We start from the raw sequence: 16997 nt of genomic DNA on the forward strand, positions 1-16997 counted from the left end.
TCTTGTGTCCCCATTTCTTCTTCTTGTAAGGACACCAGTCATATTGGGTTAGGGCCCACCCTAATGATCTCATTTAGCCTTAATTACCTCTTTAAATAACCTACCCTCAAATACAGTTGCATTCGGAGGCACTGGGGATTAGGACTTCAACACATGAATTGGGGGTGGGGGATGGGACACAATTCAGTCCCTAAAACTTGGCTTATTCTTACTCGCCCTTTGGGAATCAGTCTGAATCACACTTCCTCAGAGAAGCTGTCCTTGACCCTGGACTTAGGTTAGGGCCCTTGTTACATTAAGCAGCATCCAATACTTATCCCACATATCATTTATCACACAAATATAATTAAACACGCAGTGTAATCATTTTATGACTGTCTCTCCCAGCAAATCCTAAGTACTGCAGGGCCAGGACTGTGCCTGTCACGTTCACCACTGGGTCCATAGGGTTTAGGATGGTGCCTGACATGCTAGGGTCATTCAGTGAGAGAGTCAGGGAATGCTGAGTGAGTGTCACAACATGAAGAGTTTCATCATTCAAAGTTCCAGGTCTACAAGGCTGCCTGAGGAGCATTCTGAGTACCGAGGCAGCTGCCATCCATAAGAGATGTGGCAGCAAATCAGTAATCTTGGTGGCAAAGTCTCACTGGCTTTTAATCCCACTGGAGTACTAGGGTTGAGGGGGTAGGGACTTAACTCTAGTCCTGGCTCAATCATTAACTAGCAATATAAAAATGAGGCAATGTTCCCTAACTTTGCTTTGTCTCTCATTCCTCATCTGTAAATGCAGAAATTATTTAAAGTCAAAACCTGTCACAATTTAAACAGAAAACCCCTGATCTTTGAATATCCCAACTCTACCCCATGCTACTAGGGGCCTTGTCTGCTTTTGATGGGAAGGTCAACCCCGATCTTTAACAGCCAATTCTGCAGAAGCTCTGGGAGACCCACCTCCAGGCTGCTGAAGTTTTCTCTCATGCTGAAATAGGAGGTTGCTAATCAAACAAACCTTTAAAGAGTCACTAACACTTTCCAAAGCCTCGGGGTTCCAAGCGCAATTGGCGTTCAGGGGGCTGTAAGGGTATTTGAAGTTTAGGGCCACTATGAATAGTCTTGCAACTTGGTTAGGAGTTAAGAAGTGATATCCACAACTTGTAGAGGAAAGTGCATTTGAATTCAAAAAGCCAAAATACAAAGGAACAGCTGGACTATTTGTGGGGTGTGGAGAAGGCGGGATCACATTCTTTCCTTTTATTTTATTTTCAGTTGGGAAACTATGTAATGTGGGGAAAAGACCGGTCTCAGCAATTTACAATGTCTTCAGTTGTCCTCTCCTACACATTGCCTAACCATGTATCTTGAGTACCCATGTGACTCTGGACAAGATTCCCCTCGGTTACTGTCCCCTCACCTGGGGATAATAATACCACAGAGGTGGCTGTGCATGTCACGCAGAGCCACATATATTAAATGCAGAGGTAAAGAGTAAAGGGCGCCACAGAACCTACAGAATTCTGGCTTTTGCCTCTTAGGAACTGTGTAACCTTGGGCAAGTGTTAATTTCTTTCTGCCTCGGTTTCTTCATCTGTAAAATGGAGCTAATAACAGTATATGTCTCTTGTGGTTGTCATGATAATTAAATGTGATAATGCTCGTAAGATACTTAGTTCCTGAAACAAAAGGAAGCATGGAGTAAGCGTTAGCTATTTCTTTTAATGCTTTGTAATTCTCAGAGCTTTAGCACCTAATATGATCACATTTGACCATCTCAGAAACCTGCGGTTCCCCTCTCTCCTCAAACTCCCTGCTCTCTTTCTTGTCTCTCCCCCTCAGCACCACCCTAGTCTCCCTGAAAACAGAGAGGCCACCAGGCTTTCCCTCCCTCGACATCCCTCCCTCCACAACCCGCTGCGTGGGAGCACCTGGGCTCTCTCCCCAGGCCCTTCAGTAGCTTCCCCTTCTCTTTCTGGAGAAAACCACTTGTGTTTCTCTAAAAACTAAATGCTGCATGCTTTCTCTGCTTGAAAGTTTCCACCCTCTTCCTCCCCTCTGCACCCTGTTTTTGTTGGGGTAACTCCTACTCCTCTGGATTTATTTCACCATCTCCTTGACAACTTTGTGATCATCTTCTGCAAATTGGGGCATGTCCCCTTTTGTCTTCCCCAGCCCCTTAATGTATATCCTAAACTATCACATTACATGACAATTCTTTTTTCATGTCTATGTTGTACAACCTCAGAACTTATCACAGAGTCTAGCCACATAGAGTAACTGATTGCTCCTGTGTGTGTGCCTGGGACTGTCCCGGTTTTAACACTGAATAGTCTCTCTTATAGTCTCTCTTAGATCAACCTCTCAATAAATAATATTTAATAATCAGGGATTTTCATATGGTGTACCTGTTTTCCCTTATAGTAAAGCAAGCCAGTATTAAAATATCCACATTTATTAAGTGTTTTGAGTAATCATGGATTCAAGGCCCCATCCTATGTGTTATTTAAGAGTTCCAAGTGTCATGCCATACTTGTGATGTCATACAAATACTCACAAAATGGAATCAATGACTATTAAACATTTTCTAAATAAGAAGTTTCCAGGGGGAGGGTATAGCTTAGCAGTAGAGTGCAAGCTTATCATGCCCGAGCCCTGGATTCAATCCCCAGTCTCTCCCCTTAAAAATAAATAAATAAATAAACCTAAATTACTTCCCTTCCAAAACAAATAAACAAAAAACAACAACAAAAAAGAAGTTTCCAGAAGCCAGGACTCATGGGATTTAAAAAATTTTTGAAGCAATAAGAAAAGCAGTTCTCCTTTTTCATGAGATCCAAACAAGAAAACCGGACAGTATTTTAGGAAGCTCATAATAAATGATTTTTTTCTCTTAAGCTCTGAAAATATATGTATAAAATAAACCTATAAACACGAATAAGTAAATAAGTACTTAAACTTATTGAGTAATTATTTTTAATCAAAGAATGAGTTTTTAAAAAATTGTTAATAGCGGAGGCTTTCCCTCACCCCTTCTTAAGAATAAATATGAACCAACCCTTATCAAAGAAAGATGCCTGGAAATTGCCTGTGTGTGTTTTCCTCTCTCCCACTGAACTCCATGTGCTATGAGGGCAGGATTGGATCTTTCTTCTTACTACATCTCCAGCACTTAAATAAAAAGATGGCTAGCCCAGGCAAGGGCAAAAATAAATGTCCTAAGTAGGGAGGTAGGGAAAAAGGGAAGAAATCCAGAAAGAAAGCGAATTTTAAAAAGCTGTCAACAAGGACTTTTCAGAAGAGAGGGCATGGTATCAGAAATGCAAAAATTTCATTTGTAAAACACTCCCAGATACATACAAAGGAAAGCACTGGCAATAAACATGAATTGTGAAGTTGACAATTGTGATAGCTATTACTGACTCATCTTTTCTTGAATTTCTATAATTTCCAATATCATAGTGAAAAATTAATTCAGCATCTTATAGCCCATTTTACTTCCAGACAGTAGAAGATACACTGGGAATCAAAATAGGCTGAATGACCAGAAAATTCTTTTTTTGTCCAAAAATCAAGAAATGTGAAGGCAATTTTTTCACTTTCCTTATGCAGAGATTTGCACACATGCACACACACACACACACACACACACACACCAAAAAGTACTTCCAGGCAGGGGCTGATATTCCATTATTCAGCTGGCATATGCCAGGACAGTCATGCTGTTTTGTATATATTCAATAAAAGTTAGCCATTATTATTAATATTATACTCTGATTCTTGAAATTGACTACCTATATTTTTATTTTATACCTACATATCTATATCTCCACATCTGTATATAAATATATCTAAATAATCTGGAATTCCTCACTTCCTGACTTTTCTGAATAAATCAATTATTTCTAAATAATTTTAAAAGCAAACAATTTTCCTAGAAAAACTGCTAAAATTGATACAAAATTATTGAGCCACTGATTTGAAATAAATTATCTCAATCTCAAATCCTCCTTAAATTCAAAGAAAAGCAAAATTTCATTTTTCCATGAAATTCAGAAATTAAGCAATTTGCCTAGCAATTCTACTTTTGTTCATGTGCAATAAGGGATATATATAAGAAGTCAGTGTTTGTACTAGCCAAAAAACTAGCAATGACCCAAATGTCCATCAGAGAATAATAGACAACTAAATTGTGGAATAGTTACATAATGAGATATTATACAGGAGTGAAAATTAGTGAATCACATTTGTATACATCAACATGGCTGAATGTCACCACTGTTACTTTTATTATTTTAAAAGTAAATATCAGGAGAAATTATTTCATTTGTGTAAGTGTCAAAAATGAAAAGTTGAATAATTTATTGTTTAGAGATGAATACAAATGTTCCAAAAACTAGTTTTACAAAAAGCCAAGGGATTATATAAATACAAAGTTCTTTCATGTTTACTTGGGGGATGGAGGGAGGTGAACTGAACTGGGGAAGGGCACATGAGGAATCTAATGTATTGCTAATATTCTTTTTCTTAAACTGGGTGGTAGATACATGAGTATTTGTTTTATTGTTAGCCTCTATACTATGTAGAACTCTATGAATCATCTCTTATATGTGTTTAATAATATGTTAAAAAAGAATGAACAGTTTATTAAAAATACTTTAAACAATTCAAGTCTAAGTCCACTATATCCTAGAATATTAAATCTTTTATTTTTTAAATAAAAAGCATACATGAGATTTTTAGTTTAATAAAAAATGGATCTATAAGCTACATAATATTTACCCTTCAAAATCTAGAATAAGTCTTCCAAATGCAAGAAACAGTCCAGTAAAAAAACAATAATGTTCCCATCAGATAAAACAAATCAAATTTTGCTCATTTAATTATATGTTGACAAAGGTAATTCATTTCAGAAAGTATATTAAAGATAACTTTCTGAATAACACAAAATGGATCCATCCCTTACTCCATATTTTCTCCACCATTCTCTCATATGAGCGTTCATACAACTAGAATATCTAGTGAGAGTTTCACTGGAAATAATTAACAGCAAAGTCAGAAGTCCCTAATGGCCAACTCAGACATGATGGGTTTCAAACTGATGAGTCTACCATCTTTGTAAAAATAACCCAGACAAATTGATGACAGTAGTACGTATTAAAATTGATGAGCATGCTCCTTCTGCTTGCCAGAGTAGAGAGTTTATTGATCTCAATTTCAGTGTTGAGGGAAATTCAAGTCCAGGCAGGGCTGGACTGGTCCGTTGGGTCCCGAGCATGAGTGGGCACCAGGCTAGGTCCAGGGAAATCGTGATGCCAGTGATACCAGTGACAGTCTGGGCAAAACATGCCCCACAGGCAGGACGGGCCCTGCATGTTCACAGTACATTAACATAAAAGGGAAGAATCTATCAAGGCTTGACATGTTTATGAATTCTCCTAGGTAATACCCAAAGCCTGAGTAGCTTGGCAAATAAATCATTTCAAAAATTCGAAGCTCCCTCCAGCAATTCACTGCTGCTTTTACAGGTTGCCTAATTCAGTGCAGACAGGATCAACTCTTTAGAAAGATCTGAGCAGAAATAAATACTACTTTAGTGGCAGTATTTTTTTTTTAATTTACCAAAACTATCTCCAAATTAAAATTTCTAAGAATTAGAAGAAGAAAGGATCGGTATTGTGTAACTTTCTCCTGGTAGTTTTGACTCAGCAGAACATCCTGAGGAAGTAGGAGGAAAGTGGGAGGAAAAGGCCCTGTGCTGGATGCTTAACATACCTCAACAGAGCGATTGAACGCTGACGAAGGCAAGCCCCATGCTGGGGACCTCACGTGCATTCTCTCGCGGAATCCCCATAAGGCAACCTCATGAACTCCTTGTCACAGACGCGGAAAGTGAAACACGAAGTAACTTGTTCGAATTCGCACAGCAATTGACAGTGCTGGCACTCGAACCTAGGCCTGTCCAACACTTACGCCTGTGTTCTACCTGCTATGCTCTGCTGCAAAACACACTGCATAATTTTAGAGAAAGACTTAGCAAATGAGATTTTTAGAAAATGAAACTGCTAAGTGGCTGAATATTTAAAAGTTAAAAGGCTTTTTAGCTTTAAATTAAAATGGCACACATGTCAAAGAATTTTAAAATAACACATGCCATTCATCCATAACATGGCACCATGCTGGACCTCAGTCTCCTCCAGCTCTCCTACTAGTCTAGACCCAGGGCTTTTAAAATAGGCATCCTGTACCCCTTACTCAAAAAACTGTATGACTGCTTAAACTTCTTGAAGGTAGTCTTTTATTTGTAAGCAATTACTCTGTAAGAAATTTTACTGAGATGGAAAACCATGGTCACATGCTCAAAAAGAAAAAGAATAAAACAGTCCATTTTAGAAGTAAACTTTACAGCTTAATATCATGAGAACTAACAACTTTCACAAAGATTCAGCATGCTTTGTATTACAAATCATCTCCTGATGTCATACTCCGGACATCTGAACTGGCCATGAGAGACCAGCAAACACTGGCTTGTTAAAATCTCAAGCTTCCTTTTTTTTTTGAAATAGGAAACCATAAAAGATACTCTAAAATCTATACAGCATTCTTTCCATGCTCTCTGGAAAAGAGCATGTCAATTAATATTTACACAAGGATTTCATCTTCATTAACATTGATTAATTAGGTTTCAACCTTCCCATGTTGGAGAAACATTAGCATATCCCCTCTATTTTCAATGATGTATATGGAGAAATTTTTTAATTGAAAATTTCAGGAAGGAATTTGTTTTAAAATGTTGGTATAAAGATGTTTCACCCTGTTCTCTCAGAAGTCACCTCAAAACAATAGGGAAGACACACACCACAAACATCTTACATGAAGACAGAAAGCCTGTGAGAAGCGGGAAACAGGCAGAGTGGCAGAAGAGCCTAAGAGGGGACCCCAGGCAGGAGCCATCTGACCTGACCTGACCTGTGGATCCCGAGAAGAGCCTCAGGCTTTGGTGCAACAGGCAGGTGCAGAGGCTTCTTATCTGGGAAAATTGAATGGTCCTGAGAAAACATTCAGGAGCTGCTGATGAAATCTGTATGGTGCCCATCAAATAAGCTGGCCCACTTTAACAAGTTTCAACAAGATACACAGAACCTTTATTCCATGTTTAGTATATTCCTTTAGTGTCTCACTCTTAAATAATTATCAGGCACTTAAGGAAACCCTCTAACACAAAGGACCAAAGTTAAAAAAAAAAACCCAAATTTTTAAAAGCACTACAAAAAACTATGGTATATTTCATTAAAAAGAAAGAAGAAAACATTCTAGAAGGAGTAGAGAATTGGAGGAGGCAAGAAAAACAGCAAAAACATCAGAGACCTGATAGAAGAAGTGTGTGAATCAAGCTTTCAAGAAAGCATCGGAGTTTGACAGGCAGGGAAAGGGAAGAAGGCTTTTCCAGGTGAAGGGGAGGTATGTAAAGGCTTAAAAGCAGAAAAACATGGATGTATTAAAGGAATGGCAGAGCAAAGAGTAAGTCTGGAGCAAGGAGAGGAGCAGAAAATAAGAGAGAGAGAGGTAGGTTGGAGACTAACCATAAAAGGCTTAAGAACTATGCCAAGGAGTCATGCTATTGTAATAGCAATGGAGATCCAAGGAGTGGATCCAAGGAAATGGCACCCAGCTGCAGGGGTGGGAGGGTGAGGGTAAGAGCAGGGGAAGGGTGTGCTATCAAACTGCAGGGATGTCTAGACCATCTCAGTATGACATTAATTTTATATGCATAAAAATTAAATTAAGACCGACATAGTATGTGACTAGAAGCTGAGCAGTCAGTGAAACAAAAGCTTATTCTATTCATTCTGACTTGTTTTCCTCAAAGAGGAAGCAAGTCTCTGACAGGACAAAGAGATATCCTTTCTTTTCCTTCATGATCTGCTACAGTAATACACATAGTTCCTGGTACCGGAGATCCAGCCTCAAGAAACTTCTGTCACTTTCTTGAGCATCCCAGGCTCTCTTCCCACTAGACTTCTGCACTTGCGGTTCCTTCAGCCTTGAATGCACAGCCCATTGACTGCCATCAAGCTAGATGTCACTCAGCCTAAGAGGCCCTCTCTGATCCCACGGCTGAGTCAGGTGCCCTGCTGTGGGTTCCTGGGGCGCATTACACCCTCTACTATAATTGTTAATCTTCACAATTAGACCAGAATCTCCATGAGGGCAGAGGTTATGTTGATTTTGATTATCACCAAAGCCCCAACCAGTGGTACAGTGCCTGGCCTGTAGCCAATAAATATTTAGTGAGCACCTAATAAATATTCAATGAATACAAAGTTTTTGTTTAATTTACCAACATATAACTTTAAAGTATATACCCTGATGCTAAAGCCTAGATTTGAAAACTCAAAATCTGTTCCAAGGAAGAACCACCAGTGCAAATTCCCTGCCTACTCTGTCTATGAAGTTCACTGATCTAACCGTCCAGACTGATTCTGTAGACGCACTGCCCGAAATTAGGCTGAATAGGTAAGATGGGGTGAGGAGTTTGGACTTGAACTAATAAAGAGCTATTGTAGGTTAAGAAAGGTAGGCATGCCAATAAAAAGGGTTTTAAGAAGATTAGTCTCTTCTGGTATGTGGGATAGAATGGGGGGAAATATTTTCCTCCATTTTTTCAGCCCATTTTTCTAAAAAGACATTACTTTATTAGATTTTTACTGGGCACAGTTGATTTGTACATTTTATTTTTTTAAAATTTTGATGGAGGTACTGGGGTTTGAACCAAGGACCTCATGCATGCTAAGCATGCACTCTACCACTGAGCTATACCCCCCCCCACAAGCATGCTTTTTAATAAACAATGTTAATGACAACCATGACTCCCATCTCTGGAAATAGAAAGAAGCCCTTTTGAAAGTGTCCCAGGGCACCCAAGACGGGCTACAGTACAATAGCCTGTTAGGACAGAAGTATCCAGAGGTTACAGCAGAAGCACAGGGAAGATGCCTGTGGCTCAGTTTTGGGAGGCAACGTAAGGAGGAAAATGGAGGTTAAGGAAGATGTCCTAAAGAAAGTAGCTCTTGAGCTCAGTACTAACAATTGGGCAAGTTAGTCAACAACTGAGGGAAAGTATTCCAAGCACACAGGGGTGCATTAGCATACTGTGTGTGGAGGTAATTACTATTCTTGGAGCCTGGAGCTGAAAGCATGAGCCTGGAAATGCCAGGAGATAAGTAGGTCAGAGATCACAATGAGCCTGACAAGCCATGCTAAAGACCTAGATTTGATATTACAAGAGATAAAGAAGCTATTTCCATGTAAGGAATGACAATGGCCAGATCTTTGCTTTAAATCACTCTGAAAGCAATATGGAGAACAAATGGAGGGAGGTAGAAAAATCTCTCAAGAGGGGCCACTGAAAAAGGCAGACTTGATGAGGGCCCCAGGAGGCTATAGTAGACTTAGAACAGCTAGGACAGGCTTGAGAAATATTCAGGAGATAATATCAGGATGACTTTGTAAATGACAGGATGCAGGTACTAAGGGAGACAGAGTCTAGACCACCTCTCAGGTTTCTGGGGCGATGGTGATACCGTAAAATTGAATAGGGACAATAAAAGGAAGAAGAAATTGATGAAAAGTGGGGGTGGGGCATCAGGAGGAGAGTAGAGAAGATATATTTTGTTTCGTACGTGTTGAATTTGAATTACCTGTAGGGTAGCACTATGGGAAGCTAGCTATCTGGCAATTGATCATATTAGTCTAAAGGGTTCCAGGACAGGAACCATGGATTTGGGAGTCATCAGTACAAGATGCATGTAAACCAGGAAGAGTAACTTCAATCATCCACAGAGCGCTGATGTAGCCCAAAAGAGGCAATGGACTTGCATCAGACACCTGGAGACACATTAGGGAGAATGAGTTATCACCTTGATCATCTCTAAAGAATCCTTTCTCTGCTATTCTCCAGCTCTCCTCCCTGGCAGCTTCTTAGGACTTAATGAAGGAAAAGCTGTGGTATATGTCTTCCTTTAAGTAATTAATAAAAAAGAAACAAAGTTAACGTCATAAAATTTTATCCATTCTGAATATTATTAATTACTGACATTTGTATTGAGTACCTACTGTATCACAAGCACTGTGTTAAGTGCTTTAAGAATATTATTTATTTCAAAATTAACAACCCTATGAGTTATGTCCTATTCTATAGGTAAAGAAACTAATTTATAAGTGATGGATGAACCACTATTTGAACTATGGTCTGGGTGAATCCAGACCCCCCATTCTTAACCACTATTAGCATAATCTCTCATAGGAGCTGAAAATAGATAATGAGTCACCAGAGGCAACCTGCTACTTCTATACACAATAATGCCTGTCAATGACATTCATTCCATTTTATAACACATAAATTTTAAATAAATTATTCTATTTTTACATGTGATTACAGTAAGTTTGAATAAAGGTTCTATTAATTGCTACAGTCCAAGGACTCATTCTGCTTTAATTATAAGAGAGAAACATTAAAATTGAAACCTGAGTGGTAAACTTTAATGACAGACATTAAGATAAAAGAAAACTGCTTTTTAAGCTGAAAATGTTAAGTCTGTCACTAACTACCTCAGATGAAATGAGAAAGTGCTCCTTGCATTTTTCACCACTGAAAATAAGTCTGAAAGTCAATATCCTTTAGGATAGGGCTAAATCGGGTGGGTCCCAGAAAGACTTAGGAGCACACGGTAACCGGGGTAGTGCAGAATTACCCAACAAATATCTAGTCTTCAACATAATCACCTCCCCAAAACCTTCTCCAAGTGACCCAAACTTCATATTTTAATGATTAGAAAATGGAGGAGGAAAAAAGTGCATGAGACTAGACTTTCATTAAACATATGCACATCCTTTTCATGAAGGATTTGGGAAATCTGTCATTTTAAGAGAGCTGAACGGAGGCCTGATAGATCCTTCCGCTTCTGCACACACTTACACAATAAACCGTCATGACTCATTACCACCGTCCATTACCTAATTGAGTGTTTCGCAACTTGTTTTCCACTTTTCCCTCCTTGTAAAACTGAACTTAAGGCAATGTACACAGAATTACGGTAAATAAACTTTAATGGTAAGAGTTTAAAATTCAAAAAAAGAAAAACCCACAGTATACTTGGATAACTTGCCTTTCGGTTTTACCATGAAAGCTAAAATGGACATTTAAAGTATATTCTTTTAATACAGGTGGAAAAAATTGTTTTAGTTCTCATAATTTTCAGGATTTTAAAATTTTTTTTAAATGAGGGAAGTAATTTAGGTATATTATTATTATTTTTAAACAGAGGTACTGAGGATTGAACCCAGGACCTTGTGCATGCTAGGCATGCACTCTATCACTGAGCTATACCGTCCCCCCAACAACTTTTTAAACAAGGTATACTACTATGATATTGTAATTTATATTAAGACATACATATATTTGGTCTGTCTTTTCTGGCACAGAGCTCCTAAAACCCTTGGAATTTCCTAAGTGATAAGAGAGAGAAAGGTGAAATGTGTATCTTTTGTTATTCATATAATAAGCCTCTTTCCATCACACCTGACTTTAGGTTAATGCAATGACTTACAAAGCCCTAGGTAATTTAAAGATGGGAACTGGTTGCTAGGGCAACCAATCTGATTAGTTAGAAGGTTGAAGCTTTTAGTTCCTCCCACCTCCAGAGAGGGAAGAGGGGCTGGAAGTTGAATCAATCACCAATGACCAATGATTTAATTAACCATGCCTACATAATGAAGCCTCCATAAAAACCTTAAAGGATGGGTTCGGAGAGGTACCAAGTTGGTGCACCTGGAGGTACGGGGAGAGCGGTGCACCACCCACAGAGGCCTAGAACCGCCCTTGTCCCTTCCCACATACCCTCCCCGTGCATCTCTTTTATCTGGTTGTCCCAGAGTTAGACCCTTTTATAATAAATTGTTAATCTAGCAAGTAAACTGTTTTCCTGAGTACTGAGAGCCTCTCTAGCAAATTAACTGAACCCGAGGAGGGAGTGGTGAGAAACTGATTTAGTCTGTTGGTCAGAAGCACCGGTAATAACCTGGACTTGTGATTGGCGGCTGAAGGGTGAGGGTGCAGTTAGACAGAGCTGAGCCCAAAACCTGTGAGACCACCAAGTAGCCAGTGTCAGAATTGAGTCAAATTGTAGGACACCCAGCTGGTGTCACAGTATTGCCTAATGTGGGAAAAACTACCACATATTTGGGGACCAGAGTACAAAAGTGTTCAGAGTATTGCATGTAATGAGTGTAAAGGGAAACAAGAGAGTTAAAAAAAAAAAAAAGAGTTTAAATTTGATTTGGATTCCATACAGCATTCTTTGAAGCCAGGAATTGGCTTCCTTTGAAAGCAAAGGTGACCAACCACACTGATTCACTCTCTAACAGGCACACCATACATCAACATTTCAAAATGGTAAAAATGCTCCCAAAATCTACATTAAATTTTTACTAAAAATCACACAGACCCAGAAAACAAATACAACAAAAAGCAGTGATAGTTTCTTCACCAGCCTCGCATGATCTGAGCCACACTTTCAACCTGCTTTTCACTGTGATTCCTGCAGTGAATTCCACCAGTCCATTTTAGAACTTTTGCAAATTAAGTTAGGAGTACTGGTTCACCTCAATTCATCTCTGGTGAATGGCTGTGTGGAACTCTAAATTTAAGTACAACTGCATCACTGTTCTCTGATTAGTGTAGAATAATTCTTGGATTCATGGCAATGCCAGGCTAAATGACACTGCAAAGAAACCCTTTGTTTTCAAACAAATCAGTGGTTGGCTTTAGATAACACTATAAAGAATCTTATTCATGTAGTGTACCCTAGTTAAAACTGTAAAAGTTGAGAACAACAAAAACTTTCACCTCTATTAAAAGAATAATCCTTATTTAAAGCTTTTTTTTCTATATGAATTTAATAAAACCATAGAACTTTAGAGGTAGAAGGAACTCTGAGAATTTACAAAGAAAATAAAGTCACTTGCAAAGGCTCACTTAACAAGTTAGTGGCAGATCTAACACTATAACCTGGGCCTTCGAAATTCCCTAGTGAAGGCTATGAAGTATTAGAATATTTTGGACAAGTTAGTATCAGCCAACATCTATCAAGTGCCTACTTTGTGCCCTTAACTAGGCCAAGCACTTTCACATGTTATCATCTCTTCCCTAAGTCAGCTATAGGATTTGAAAAGACTTAATAAAACAATCACATCCACTCCTTTGGATATTCAGTGTTGCCAAAAGAGAATACGCCACAAGGACTGCATGGAAAGAGGTAATTCAATGACTGCAATGACTGCACTACTGAAGAGGCCGTGTTCCAACAACAGATTTCACTCTCAGAAACTTCCCTCCTGGAGGTAGACGCAGATTTAGAAAGCCTAGGAATGCATTTCTGGGTACTGGCCTCTCTGCCAAGGACCTACTAAGATTTCTGCACCTACCTTCTCCTCCTTCATCTACTTCTATACTTTTTCCACTATCACGTTCTTTTTGATTCTTCTGTAGTTGCTATTTGTTCTCCAATCTATGTTTTCTCCTGAACTGCTATCCCTGCCCCCCATAACCTAGAAATCTAAATAATCTAGAAATGATGTAGCATTTCTCTTCTACATTCTAACCCATACCCTTTATCAACCTAGGCCAAATGGCCTTCCAAAATGGTCACTGTCTGAAGACAGGATTCATTAAATGAGGGATCACCCTTACTACAAATACAGTTTTTTTTTAAATGACGCTAAAATGTGGGGTTTTTAAAACAATAGTTTTTTTTTTAATACAGAATAGTTTGTCTGTGCTACAAGGCAAAGTCAAATATTGTCTTTACAAACACATGGCACTAAAATGCCCAAGTATTCTTAGTTGAAGAGAATTTATTGGTATTCATATGCTGATATATTTTAAATTGCCTCTACTAACTTGATCTCACATAGCCTCTCTACCATTGCCAATTTTGAAATGTGTGTTTCATAGAATTCTTGGAGGTACAGATCAAATAATATTACTATGAAAAACAAGAAAGAAAATTTAATCACCAATTCTAGTTAGCATGAAAATGTGGTGCCATTTGTTACTTTTTCTGGAGCTGTCATCTCAACCACATATTAGCAAATAAACTTTTAATTTCTAACAAATAAATTGACCAAACAGAAATGAATATTCAATAAATATTAGTTCCTCTTTGCTCTCCACAGGGTAAAATACCTATCACAAATGACAGAAACTATAAAAATCCTTATGAAAGAAATTATTTGGCTTAGTGTGTACTAAAAAGAGCAGAATTATCTAAATACTAAAAGTAAACCAACTTTTATTTTCTAAAAGCACCAAACTCATATAATTTTAAGTAGGGAAATTATAACTAACCATGATGAGATACAAGATACCTTGGGGAAAAAAATCAACTAACTTTGCACTAATTATACTGGTATTATTTAACAGTTTTATTAGGAAAAACTGAGTATCCAGTTGGCAGAATGCTGCAGACAATTTCAGTTAAATGGTTCTTCAAATAAGCCAACAATAACTTACGGTTTGGTCGCATTTGCAGTGTGAGAATTTCCTAAGGGAAGACTTCATAATGAATCCTAGTCACAGCATTTGAGAGCACTGCTGAAGGGGAACAAAACCAGATCAAGATGCCTGCAAAATCCTACTGCTAGTCCTGTAAGACTAGACTACATGTGCATTCTTAAAAAAATATTTAAAACAACAACATTACTAAAAACTTATGGACAAGGACAACAGAAATATATAGATCTATTTTTTTAAGTCAGAAAACCCACAGACACAATTTTTCAAACTATTTTTACAGTGGGCTATATATTTACCTGGTTAAAAAAACAAGAAAAAAATCAAAGAGACAGTGAAAAGTTTGCTTTCCACTCCTGTCCCTATCCACCCAGTTCTTATCACTCAATCCCCAAAACAGATAAACAATGTTAATTTCTTATGTATCCTTCTTTATGTTTAGACAAAGCAAAAAAAATCAGTTTTTCTTGTTTTCTATGCAGTTGTAGTAATTTATATATACCAGTCTGCATCTCAAAGGCAAATTTTTCATCCTAAAATATTCCAATGAAAGTGTGAAAATGAATAAAGGAAACCTCATTTAAAATAGAAAGAAAAATAAACAAATGGGACTACATCAAACTAAAAAGCTTTTGCACAGGAAAGGAAACTATCAACAAAATGAAAAGGTTGCCTACTGAATGGGAGGAAATATTGGAAACGATATATCTGATTAGGGGTTAATATCCAAAACATACAAAGAACTCATACAACCCAACATCAAAAAAACAAACAACCCAATTAAAAAATGGGCAGAGGACCTGAACAGACACTTTTCCAAGACATACAGATGGCAAACAGACACATGAAAAGATGCTCAACATCACTAATCATTAGGGAAATGCAAATCAAAACTACAATGAAATATCACCTCATACCTATTAGAATGGCTATCGTCAAAAAGACAACAAATAACAAGCGTTGATGAGGATGTAGAGAAAAAGAACCCTCATGCATTCTTGGTGTGAATGTAAATTGCTACAGCCACTATGGAAAACAGTATGGAGGTTTCTCAAAAATTTAAAAATAGAACTACCATATGATCCAACAATTCCATTCCACTCTTTCTCCAGAGAAAACAGAAACACTAATTTAAAAAGATTCAGGCACCCCCATGGTCATAGCAGCATTATTTACAATTGCCAGATTGGAAGCAACTTAAGTGTCCACCAATAGATGAATGGATAAAGAAGATGTGGTGTGTATATATATATATACACACACAATGGAATATTACTCAGCCATAAGAAGAATGAAATATTGCCATTTGTGACAACATGGATGGACCCAGAGGGTATTATGCCAAGTGAAATAAGTCAGACAGAAAGACAAACATCATATGACTTCACTTATAGGTGGAATTTAAGAAAAGCAAACAAATGAACAAACATAAAATAGAAACAGACTCATAGATACAGAGAACAAACTGGTGGTTGCCAAAAGGGAGGTAGGTGAGGGGGTAAGTAAAATAGGTGAGGAAGAGGAAGAGGTACAAAATTCCAGTTACAAAGCAAGCCACAAGGATGTAATGTCTAGCATTGGGGATATAGTCAATAATGCAGTAACAACTTTGTATGGTGACAGATGGTAACTAGTCTTACTGTGGTGATCATGTTATAATGTATCAAAATATTGAATCACCAGTTTATATACTGGAAAGTAATATAATACAATATTATATTATGAAGTCAATTACACTTCAATTAAAATTTTTAATAGGGAAATTTGTAAATAATAATAATAATTAATAACATTTTAAAATAAAGTAAAACAGAATCAGGAGGCCCTGGAGGGGGAGCTCTCACACACTACCACTGGTGGCAGCTTGCAGACCTCAACAGGAAGCAGCTTACTTTACAAACCCCAGCAGGAGGAAGGGTGATTTTTCTCCTTGCCCAGCAACAGCCCAGCCAAGGAGACATCACAACAACTAAGCCAATATGGAGCTGCCACAACCCTTTGAATTCTGGCTCTGCTCCAATAGACTTTTTTGTTCAAAAACAGCCCTTCCCAATTTTTCCTCCTTTTCTCTATAAAAGACCTTTCGTCTCCTTTGCTCTCTGGCCTTACCTATGGTTCACCACAAGTCTGCATGTCCTCTGTTATTCCTGAATAAACTCACTTTTGCTGGCTAAACTTCTTACCTTTTTGTTTTAAAGGCTGACTAAGGCAACAGACAAATTCAATGGGACAGGGACTTTTGTTCACACTTGAATAGATTTTTAGAAGGAGGAACAAAAATAAATGATGTTAAAGTTAGTAGGAATCAGAAATAAAGGAAAATCTATGGCGGAGACAAAAATCAGGGGGAAAGGGGGAACAGTCTTATAAATCTCTTAAAAACTCTTCTCTGCTAAAATACTGGAATATCTTCTCTTTCATTAATTAAAAAACG

The 16997-nt window shown here is 37.9% G+C and overlaps 2 protein-coding genes across 4 annotated transcripts in view; both read right to left on the minus strand.

Moving 5' to 3' along the window:
- The window catches only part of LOC102511863 (serine/threonine-protein kinase Sgk3), a 117691-nt gene that overhangs the window by 66649 nt on the left and 34045 nt on the right, over nucleotides 1-16997 (minus strand). The gene's annotated exons all lie outside the window — the stretch shown is intronic.
- The window catches only part of LOC116660503 (translation initiation factor IF-2-like), a 46792-nt gene that overhangs the window by 21851 nt on the left and 7944 nt on the right, over nucleotides 1-16997 (minus strand). Inside the window, exon 2 of the mRNA XM_032470114.1 lies at nucleotides 14564-14644. Coding sequence (XP_032326005.1) covers nucleotides 14595-14644 — 50 coding nt within the window. The 3' untranslated portion in view covers nucleotides 14564-14594. The remainder of the gene's footprint in view (nucleotides 1-14563; nucleotides 14645-16997) is intronic.

This window comes from Camelus ferus, chromosome 29 (genome assembly GCF_009834535.1).
Source record: "Camelus ferus isolate YT-003-E chromosome 29, BCGSAC_Cfer_1.0, whole genome shotgun sequence".
Classification (NCBI taxonomy): domain Eukaryota; kingdom Metazoa; phylum Chordata; class Mammalia; order Artiodactyla; family Camelidae; genus Camelus; species Camelus ferus.